General features: G+C 40.2%; 1 protein-coding gene across 3 annotated transcripts in view; it reads right to left on the minus strand.

The window, feature by feature from the left end:
* FBXO11 (F-box protein 11) overlaps positions 1 to 12133 on the minus strand; it is an 88837-nt gene that overhangs the window by 34568 nt on the left and 42136 nt on the right. For all 3 annotated transcript variants that reach the window (XM_081942352.1, XM_081942351.1, XM_081942353.1), the window contains exons 2-3: positions 1613 to 1740; positions 1349 to 1430 (exon numbers count right to left, since the gene is read on the minus strand). In XM_081942352.1, coding sequence (XP_081798478.1) covers positions 1349 to 1430; positions 1613 to 1740 — 210 coding nt within the window. The remainder of the gene's footprint in view (positions 1 to 1348; positions 1431 to 1612; positions 1741 to 12133) is intronic.

Consider the following 12133-nt stretch of genomic DNA (forward strand, 5'->3'; position numbering starts at 1 on the left):
GTGCCACTTTTTTTCTTTCAAAATGGCTGCCACAAGCTTTGGAGCGCACCGGGGAGCTGTTGGCAATCCGGAGGGCTCAGTAGAGCCTCCGAGGTTAAAAAACAGTCCTCCGACAGCTTTTGGGGGATCCCTAACCAACCTACCTGCCCCCAGAGCTCACTAGCGGCCGCTGACGAGCTTCCCAGTGGTGCCTCGACTGCAATGGTCGCGGAAGGCAGCCGCGCTCCAAGTTGCCTGTTCCACGCTTCAGAAGGCTATAGGAAGGAAGCTTTCAATTGAAGGGAGAAAATAATAAAACCTAACGCTTCCTAATCTATACTCTAAACACAAAAATAAGAAAAGAGGCTACACTAAGCTGTTTGGAGAGTCCAACTTGCTGTCCAAACTGGAGCTCCCCAACTGTATCCTTTTAGGGCAAATGAGTTTTTTCAACTGAGCCTCTTGAGTGGAGCAGGAGACATGGCTATACAATCTTTTAACTCAGTCCTTGGGCAGCAAGCTGAAGTTAACCCATGCTTGGACCCTCCAAGCAGCGCCTAGGAGAACATGCTGCTGTTTTTTGTTGCAATTTGAGGAATACAATAAATTTGAGGAAACAAGCAGGGCCAATCACAAGCCAAGGAATATCAGCTCAACTGGTGTGCTTGCAACAGCCTCAAAATGACACCTCTTAAACCAACTAAGTTGTCTCATGCTTGGAACATAACCCTAGAAAACACAATTCATGCTCAGAACACTCAAAAACAGGTGTTTTGAGGTTGGAACATTTTAAGGTTATAGTGCTATAATCTTTACTATATCTCTAGAGGCTGAGATTTTTCTACTTCCTTCTAAAACGACTCATAGGATTGCATTACAACCGGTATGGTGCAATGGGGCCCAGCGTCCCCCACATACATGCACGCAGCACGCACGCATGTGTCCTTACCTCCGCGATGCCTCCGTGATACTCCAGCTGTTCAGCGGAGCATCGCACAGTTGCCGTACGCTCCGTGTGCGTAAGCGCCGAAGAGCTCAAATACAGGTAAGGAGCTCGGGCGGGTGGGCCCTCTGGAGCACTGTATCGGAACGGTACCCGGTGCTCCCAGCAGGCACCGGGCACCCACCACTGGTTCAGAAGTGCTATTAATTGCATCTATCAGTTAAAATTCTTTCTGATCTACATGGCAAACAGAACTACTTGCTATACATAGACCTCACTGCTATCTTGTTTGACATTAAAATCAGATTACTTAAAACAAAGAGGTCTAAAATCAATATCCTAATTGCTTTCCATTTAAAAAATTCAAAGGAAACATGGAAGACTAATTTTTTTACACAGCATTCCATCTCATACAACAGGGATTACCTGATAAATCCTGTAATTTTCCAGATACTCTAGCACGTTTTGCTCGATGGCCGAAGTTTTCTGTAGCTGAAGTAGAAGCACCCTGAGAAGAAAAAAGTAAAAACATTTAAGCAGTTCTTTTAGCTACTAGATTCAGTCAAGCAACCCAACCCATCTTCTTCAAATTTCTATTGGTATTGGTATTCTTACATATGCTCCCTTCACAAGACTCTCTGGACTAGATTATTATCTATTCTAAAAAGTTTTTTTTTTAAAAAAAAATACCTCCATATTGCTCTTTGCAGGACAAGCTGTTCTTTTAGGTAAAAGAGTTTTTCTGCGAAGTTGGTATGGACTATTTTGTGCACCAGGACCCGATTCTTCTGCAACCATATCTGCAGGTACATCATCATCTACCAAGAAACAAAGTACACAAAATAGATTGTCACACAAAAATAACATATTATTTTATTACAATAGGAAAAACTTTTCTGTTTGTAATTAAATTATAGAAGTCAAAACTGATGTATTAATGCAGTTATCTGTCACATGTCCATCTTAGTTAAATATTATGCTGCATATTTATATTTAATATTAGTAAGCATTAACTGCGCCGTATTCATATATTTTAAACTTTTAAAATCCTTATATTATTAGAGAAATACACTTTACAAATAAACTATAGAATGTTTCAATTGCAGTAATAAAAGATTTTTAGCTCTTCAGAACCCTTCAGATACCACAAAAATGGTTTTGGTGCAGTAGTTGAATAGAATAGAAAGGACCTTGGAGGTCTTCTAGTCTAGCCCCCTGATCAAGCAGGAGAACCTCAGATAAGTGGCTGTCTAGCCTCCTTTTAAAAACCTCCAGTGATGGAGCGCCCACGATTTCTGAAGGCAAGCTGTTCCACTGGTTAATTGTCCTCACTGTTAGGAAGTTTCTCCTTAATTCCACGTTGCTTCTCTCTTTGGTTAGTTTCCAACCATTGTTTCTTGTCCTGCCCTCTTGTGCTTTGTAGAATAATTTGACCTCCTCTTCTTTGTGGCAATCCCTCAAATACTGGAATACTGCTATCATATCACCCCTAATTCTTCTTTTTTCTAGACTAGCTAAACCCAAAAATAGGTAAGTAAAAGCTACTCAGCTAGCCTTGACTTTTTCTTGAAAAGCCAGAAATTCTTAAACAAATGAATAATTCTGATATAAGGAAATGTCTCCAAGTTGGTCACAGTAAATCAGCGATCTAACATTTCAAGCTGAGTACTGCCCTGCAGCAGTTTACAATAGAATATACACAATGATATACCTCAGGTTTACTGATTTATTGAGCCTCACATAGGCAATACAAAAGTTGGGAGCACAAGATTTTCCTGTTCTTAATTCACAAATATATATTAAAACTAATTTTTCCCCAGAGAACATTGTAGTCTTCTAGTCTTTTATGCAGTCTGCAGTGAAACAGATGGCAGTCTCAAATTTGTAGGATCCAATCTGGGTTAGTCACCAGGACCAGCGGTTTAGTGAGAGAAGTTGCCTGAGGATATGCACCAACCCGAATCTGAAAGCTCAGAAGACTAAACCTCTGGTTACCAAGCCAGATTGGATCTTGTGACATTATCCTGGAACACATGATTCATGACTCTCAATTTTTTGCAATTATTTTAAATTATTAATTAATTAATTTTAATTCAAAGAAGTATATTTGTACACTTAAGGTTTCAAAGACGCTGATTACTTTCCATTTGCAATTATGTATGTTGGTTTAAAATGCAACTTGTTATTAATTGGTGAATCAGTCTATATTTCTAAACACAACATCTCCTTTGAATTGTGCATCTTTCGCTATTAACTATTAAGTTAAAATAGGCAAGAAAATGGTAAGTGAGCACCCTAGCTGAGTTCAAATCACCAGGACCAGCTAGATTACATCCCAAGGTTCTGAAGGAAGTTGCAGACGTGATTTCAGAACCACTGAATTATATCTTTCAGAGATCCTGGAGCACCAGGGAAATACCAGAGGACTGGAAAAGAGCTAATGAAGTTCCCATCTTTAAAAGAAAAAAAATGGGGGGGATATATCCAGAAAACTACGGACCTATCAGCCTGACCTCAATACCTGGGAAGATTCTGGAAAAGATAATCAAGCAACAAACCACAAACACCCAGAGCCAAACAAAGTCATAGTCAAAAGCCAACATCTGGCATGATCTGTTTGTCAAAAACAGATCATGCCAGACAAATCTTATTGCATTCTTTGACAAAATTAGTGCACCAGAGAATTGCTGTGGATATAATTTACCTGGACTTCAGTAAAACATTTGATAAAGTAGACCACAACCAACTACTTGATAAGATAGAAAAATGTGGGTTACAACAGCATCACCATCAGATGGATTCATAACTGGCTGACCAACTCAATATGTAGTCCTCAATGGAACTGCATCTACATGGAGGGAAGTATCCAGTGGGATATCCCAAGGCTCTGATTTAGGCCCAGTACTATAATAATAATCAAGCAACGAATTAGAGAACACCTAGAAGTAAACAAAGTAATAGCCAAAAGCCAACATGGGTTTGTCAAAAACAGATCATGCCAGACTAATCTTATAGCATTCTTTGACAAAGTGACAAAATTAGTGGACCAGAGGAATGCCGTCAATATAGTTTACTTGGACTTCAATAAGGCATTTGATAAAGTAGACCATAACCTACTACTAGATAAAGTAGAAGAATGTGGGTTGGACAGCACCACCACCAGATGGATTCGTAACTGGCTGACCAACCGCACTCAATGTGTAGTTCTCAATGGAATTGCATCTACATAGAAGGAAGTGTGAAGTGGAGTACCCCAAGGCTCTGTTTTAGGCCCAGTACTCTTCAACTTCTTCATCAATGATTTTGGATGGGAAAATAGATGAGAAACTTATCAAATTTGCAGACGACACCAAGCTAGCAGGAATAGCCAAAACTCCAGAAGATAGGCTTAAGATACAGAAGAATCTTGACAGACTTGAACAGCTATCTAACACAAAATGAAATTCAACAGTAAAAAAAAGTAAGGTTTTACATTTAGGCGAGGCAAACATAATGTACAGTATAGGTGGTACCTGACTCAATAGTAGTAACTGTGAGAGGGATCCTAGAGTCCAGGTGGGCAATTACTTAAATATAAGCCAGCAGTGTGCTGTAGCTGCCAAAAAAGCCAACACAGTTCTAGGCTGCATTAACAGAGGGATAGAACTAAGATCACATGAAGTGTTAATACCATTTTATAATGCACTTGGAATACTGCATACAGTTTTGGTCGCCACAATGTAAAAAGATGTTGAGACGCTAGAAAGATTGCAAAGAGCAACAAAAGATGATTAAAAGACTGTAAGCTAAAACATATAAAGAACGGCTGCTGGGATTGGACTAGGGGTGACATGACAGTAGTTCCAATATCTCAAGAGTTGCCACAAAGAAGAGGGAGTCAAGCTATTCTCCAAAACACCTGAAGGCAGGAAAAAAAGCAGTGGATGGAAACTAATCATGGAGAGAAGCAACCTAGAATTAAAGAGAAAATTCCTGATAGTTAGAACAATTAATCAGTGGAACAACTTGCCTCCAGAAGTTGTGAATGCTCCAACACTGGAAGTTTTTAAAAAGAGATTGGACAACCGTTTGTCTGAAATGATATAGGGTTTCCTGCCTAAGTGGGGGGGGTGGAGGGGTGGAGTTGTTGGACCAAAGAACGCCAAGGTCCCTTCTAACTTTGTTATTCTGTTCTGTTATTAATTACTACAATAATGCTAATGCAAAAACAAAGAAATTCTATATTTTGAAATCCAGGACTTGTTACTGATGGACTATATAAAAGGAGATGATTATAATCTTGAGTTGTCTGTTATTCAGAATAAAAAAAAAGGAATGCAAAGTGTTCTGTCTTGCTAATAAAGTCATTGCATCTATGTTCCTTAAGGTAAGAACTCCGTTATCATAACGTTACAGCTAGAAAGGAAGCTAAATGTTACCAAGCATTTAACGTTACAGTGAGGCATAAAATGGCCTGGTAAAAATACAGGTAGTCCTCGATGTACAAACACAATTCAGTACAAAATTTTATTGTAAAGCAAGGCAGTTATTAAGTGAATTTTGCCCCATTTTACATTTTCTGCCACAGGTGTTAAATGAATCACTGCAATTGCTAAGTCAATTATGTGATCTTTAAATGAATCTGGTTTCCCCCATTGACTCTGCTTGTTAGAAGCCAGCTGGGAAGAATACAAATAGCGATCCCATAACTCCAGCATCATGCCAGATGGCAAGTGCCCACATTTTGATCATGTGACCATGGGAATGCTGTAATGGTTGTATGTGTGAAAACCGGTCAATAAATCACTTTTTTCACTGTCATTGCAATTTCAAATGATTGTAAATTGAGAATTATCTGAACAATATAATCCACAGTGTAAGTAGTGGCCATCCTGTAACTGTAATAGAGCCTGCTGATTGTAAAATGGATCATCAACATGACTGACCTAATTATATCATTTTTTCCCGGTGGTCATTTAGTGACTGACATGGTTATAAAGTGCTCATCACAGTAATTAAGCAAACACTGCAGTCATTAAGCAAAAAGATTGGAAATATAAATGAAGACTGATTGTGGAGTGCCCAGCATGCAATCATACAATGGCGGTGGGGTGGGGGTGGGGTGCCAGTGTAACGCTGGAGCCAGGTTACAAGTAGCCCCAGGTAGATCTGTCCTAACTTCCAAATGCCACTAAGTGACCTGTTGTAAGTCAAAGACTATCTGTAATATAAACAAAATGTCTACAAAAAAAATTAAATTAAAACTAAAATAACATAAATCAATAACATATAAATGAGCAAATAATATCAGAACAATATATATTATGTATCTGTAAGCAACAGAGGTAGCATCTCCACCTCCATACTTTGTCTGAAAATACTCAGTTTTCATTAACTTCTATAAAGACAACAACGTAGGGGCATGTCTGATCTTTGGATGAAGGCTGCTTTACAGATCAGGTGTACCAAGTGGTTAAGAGAAAATATCAGAGCTAACAAAGCATCTTGCTACATAAACAGCAACTCTTATCTTGCTTGGGTTCAACTATAATCTGTTTCATCCCATCTGACAGTTTCCAGGTAGTAATGTACACTGATGGTATCATACCCTACGCTCTCAGATAGCCTTCTCTAGCAACTTTATGTAAATATTAAACATATTATGCACATATTATATCTCATCATTTTGCATTCCTGAAACATCTCCTTCCCAGTTGTTTTTGCTCACCCACTTTCTAGTGAAGGACTTTATGAAAATATAGTAAAATATCTGGAACAAAGGATTCAAAATGAAAGGATAAAATGGAGAGAATGTTACCAACATACAAGAAAGGCTTTTTCAAAAACATGAAAAAATTATTTCTCTATAACTAGGATACAGAACATCTTATAGAGCAGTGATGGCTAACCTTTTTGTTGTTGCGTGCTGAAAGCGCACACATGCACTCAACAGCATGCACCCATAATGAAATGCGCACGCAACACCCCCCGTGCACCCCACCCCCTGCACATGCACCCCCGCACCCCATTTTGGGCCTAGTAGGCCTCTGTGCAGCCTCCTGGGAGCAAATATGGGCAACAGGTGGATGCACAGCACCCTACGCGCATGCACTCGTGTCTCCCCCATGTGCCCTGCACCACACGCAGGTGTAGCAGAGACCCAAAATCAGCTGGCTGGCGGGAGGCACGTGCGCATGTGCAGTGGAGCTGGGCTGGGGAAAGAGCTCACATGCCCGCAGAGAGGGCTCCACGTGCCACCTGTGGCATGCGTGCCATAGGTTCGCCATCACAGTTGTTGAGTATAATCTGAATTGAATTACGGCACTGAATTTGAATAGATTACGTCTACCTTTTTCCAACAAAATGTAACATGCTAACTGATAAATGAACTCTTTATTACATCATTAATAACAAAACATTAATGAATTTCACTTTCTAAACCCATATTTATCTCTACGTTTCAATGGAAATAAATAACAGCAGAATATTTTGATCAAAACCAAAAGAGTACTATTTGGTGGACTGAAATTTATACTTAATTCTCACTTTGCACTTCTTAGATTCTGAAAAATAGCATGTTTACATCAATTGAAAAAAGGCATTCAGTGTTTACTTCACACACAAGGAATTCAGGAAAAATAGGAAACAAATATGCTTACAGATAATTGGGTTGCAACCACTTGCCCGGTGACTGTACAAACATATAATGGCACTGAACAAGGGGGGACTAATGACCCATCCTCAGAAGTTGTAGCCATGTCAGCATCCCTATGGCCACATGACTGTGATTCAGATGCTTGGCAACTGGCCCTCACAACTATTGCAGCATCCTACAGTTATGTGATCACGATTTACATCCTTCCCTGCTGGCAGGGGGAAGCAAAGTCAATTGGGAAGCTAGAAGGAAGTCACAAGCCACCCCTGCAAATAGCTCTTACTTTTTTTTCCCTGAGGAGCTGCAAGACGGCATTGAAATCATACACTCCTTAGCGCTCTTCAGTCTATACTTCAATGCCGCAAGATCCCCACAACCCCTGCCCACACTCTACAACACCCATGACAGCCACTTACCCCACATACTCCATAGCATCCATGACACTCCCTGCTCAGCTGTACTTCCTAACACCTACCCACAGCAATCACCCATTGGCCTATTTACCCTGGGATATGATTTTAACACCTCTTCCCATGTCACAGTGAAGTGAAGTCCTTATTTAACAACCTGTTGGTCTTTGGTTAACTACAGAAATGGAGATGTCCAGGATTGCCATCAATAAGTAACATGCTCATGTAACATCACACTTTACAACTGTATTACTTAGCAATGGAATTTCCAGTCTCAATTCTTGCCATAACCTAAGCGCTACATATAGTATTACACTCCGATATCAAGGTTATGAAAATCATCTGTGTTAGGTAAGCTCCCCGTTAGGAGAGCCAGTGTGCAGAGAAGTGTAATGAGAGTGGTGTGGAAAAACACGCACAAACCAGCATACAGGGACACCGAATAGTAAAATTTACTTATGTGGAAAATAGAGGTATTCAGAGTTCAATTTACACACGGTTCAGTCAGTCAGTTATCTATATTCTCAGTTAAGGAGTGATCCATCGAACATAGTCCAGTATCATATAATCAGTTCAGCACACAAAGTCGCTAACAGTAGCAAAACTCACAGTAACTCACAATACATCTACAAGCAGTATCCACCGATCAGCATCTAACAAACAGAGAGCTAACAGTCATTCTGGCTCCATCTTATGGCTGCTTGAGGTAACAGCAACCAATCCCATTACAGCAGTACTTAAAGAAACAGTACTACTCTCATGCCTTATTAGCTTACATTCCTAACATTCTGAATTCTGCAACATATGAAAGTTGCCAAAGGGCAATAGCATTCCAAATTGTGTGCTGAGTGGACAGTCAAATAAATTCAATACACAAACAAATAAATTGTTACCAACATTAATACACACACACACATATTTATGTGTACACACACACACACACGAACTGACTTTAACAATGCTACCATAAAGCACTGCTGTGAAATATCTAATTATAATCTGGAAGAAACTCCTTCCTCTTTTCTTCAATAATTTGCCATCTTTCCTTGAATATTCTTCATCTCAGGTACAGCATTTTTCCACTAAGGATCCCGGGGGGGGGGGGGGGGAATCCCCTCTATAAGACAGCCTCTGGGAAAGACTGGGCTTTTACGTCTTTTAATATGTTATAATAAACTCTCTTTACATTTACAATATTTTCTGTATAAACCAAATACACTTTTGTAGACTAGGTTGTAGAAGTTAAGTGAACTTAATGGAAAGTTATATACCTATTGGTATTTAATTTCTTTAGATTTGTCAAAGCAGTGCATGAAAGATAGGCCAAACAGAATGAAAATTTGCTACTAACTAAATGAGTTAAGCAAATCCTGTATCATAATTGGACTGGGGAATAAGGATTTTAGTGCTAAATTTGTCCAACTGACGCAGCATATAAAGATTGTTATACATATGCAGACAAACACCAGCTAGGAAATGTTAAAACCTTCACTTTATATTTGATAATAAGTTGCCATTCTGGCAACAACTGTAGAATTATTTTATTTACAGCTAGTTCCACTGTACAATCTTTCTGTAATTTTAAGAAAATGCACTCTGTGATTTATATCCATATTCATTATTACATATTTAAAAAAACAATAATTTTCTTGTATTACTTATACATTAAATTAGCATCCTGTTTTACCTTTTTTTTTTAAAAATATGAATACTAAATTCAGTACACCTCAAGAATGCTGACACAACTATTTTATATCATCCGAAGCCAAAAAGAGCTGGTTGAAAGAGCTGCCTCCCAAGAGGAACTGATCTCCTTCAGAGAGATACAGAAACAGCCAAAATCCTGGCGATTATAGCTCTGTTCCAGCACCCCACCAAAGGAGTTTCCTTGAGGCAGAGGGAAGCTGAACTCCTTTTGTGGGTGCAGAATCAAGCCAAAACCCAAACCCTGAAGATTTCACTCATGCTCCTGCACTCCACTAAATAAGTTCCCTTCTGTGTATGGAGAGCTGATCTCTTTTGGCAGTTCTTTCAGTCAGTCACCAGTAAGGAGGAGCAAAATCCAAGCAAATAGTGGAGAGTGAAAGTGGTAAGATACAGATACAGAGGAGTGCCTTAGGAAAGAGGGAGAGGCCCTGGGCGGCCAGCCACAGGTTGCACACAAGTGCCTCTCTGCTCAGGGGCTTAAAATCCTACTTGGATTTCAGCAGGGAGGATTTTCAGCTCTTATGCGGAGCCTCATAGAGTACCCCTGCCTCCCCCCCCCCAAACTACCTCGTGCTCCATACCTAGAACTCCATCCACTTAATAGTCTATATCAGGGGTAGTCAACCTTTTTATACCTACCACCCATGTTAGTAATAATAAATTTAATTTATTATTAAATTAAATTATGTTAGTAGTAAAATTTTCTAGCTGCCCACCGGTTCCACAGTAATGATGATTTGTAAAGTAGGGAAGTAACTTTGCTTTATAAAATTTATAAAGCAGAGTTATAGCAAACCCCTACCGCCCACCATGAAAGCTGGGACGCCCACTAATGGGCAGTAGGGACAAGTTGACTACCACTGATCTATACAATTGCTTAACATCCACAACTGGGAGTGCTAGAATTGCAGTTGTTGAGCAAAGGAATCATATGATGTGTCGCTTAATAACCACTTTGTGGTAAGCATATACAGTGATTTTGTAACAAAAGTAATGCTAGAATTAACAAATTCAATTTGCTATACCCATAGTTACAGAGTCAATTACTGTATTTGTTGATCATATTAAGAAACATTTGATAAAAGGTAATTCTACATATAGCACAATGGAAGTAGGCTGAGACTAATAAAATCTGGACTTATACAGAAGACTGATAATTCCAGAATAAGTAGTTCAAAAGCAAGATAATTAAATTTAAATTTGCCATTATGTAGTTCATATTTGCTCAGAATAAACCTATGTAACTCCTTGGTTATTATAAAAATAAAAATATTCTGGTTTCTCATATTATCTAAGACAACAATTTAAAATAACATCTTACTAACTGGATGAGAAACAATGGAAAAAGACCGTTGTCTTACCTGAACAGTCGTTCTAAGTGCGCTGCGGGAGAGTTCAAACATGGGTTATCTTCTGTCTATTTGGCCAGAGACTGAAAAGTTAAAAGCTTTGGCCATGCCTCTTCCTTCAGCGATTCCTTTTTTCAACAAAGGAATGGATCTAGAAGACACGATGTCTCGGATGAATTGACCAACTCCTGACACTGGACCAGAAGGCCACAGGGTGGGGTTGAACTCTCCTGCAGCACACATAGAATGACTGTTCAGGTAAGACAATGGTCTTTCTCCTGTGTTCTACGTGAGAGTCCAAGCATGGGACATACCCAAACAATGTCTCAAGGGAAGGAAACAGGCTGGTCCAGGGTCCCCATGTCTGTGTGAACCCTTTGTAGCACTTGTCTCCCAAACGAAGCCTCAGCCGAACAAACATGTCCAGTCTGGGAGAGGCCCAGGTCGCCGCCCTGCAAATCTCCTCGATTGATGCTTACATTTTCCAAGCAGCCGCCATGGCCATGCTTTTGGTCGAATGAGCCGTAATGCACCCTGGCAAGGGCCTGGCCTGCTGATTGTAGGCCATTGCAATATAAGCTTGTATCCAGAGACCAATGGTGGCTGGTGTTACCTTCTTCCCCATGGATGTCGGCTGAAAGGAAATGCACAGAGATTGTGTCTGTCTGAAGGAGGCTGTTGTCCTAATGTATCTTTGAAGAGCTCATCGCATATCCAAGGTATGCCATCACCATTCCCGAGGATGAGCAGGTCTTGGGCAAAAGTTCGGCAGGATGTCCTCCTGGGCCTTGTGGAACCAGGAGTTGACTTTGGAGATGAAGGCTGGATCCAACCGCAAGATGACTGTTGGGGTGCAGAATACAAAGGTCCTCCCTCACAGAGAGGGCTGCCAGCTCGGAAATCCTCCTGGCAGAGGTGATAGCTACAAGGAGGCAACCTTGAATGTTAGCAGCCAGAGACTGGTAGACTTCAATGGCTCACAGGGATGAGAGGTGAGGGTCTGTAGAACCAGCGAAAGGTCCCAAGTGGGATATCTATGTATCATAGGGGGCTTCAGATTAGTTGCCACCTTCAGTAAACTGTGCATTCTCTGGTGGTGAGCAAGGGACTG

Source organism: Natrix helvetica (genome assembly GCF_964273705.1).
Source record: "Natrix helvetica genome assembly, chromosome: 2".
Classification (NCBI taxonomy): Eukaryota; Metazoa; Chordata; class Lepidosauria; order Squamata; family Natricidae; genus Natrix; species Natrix helvetica.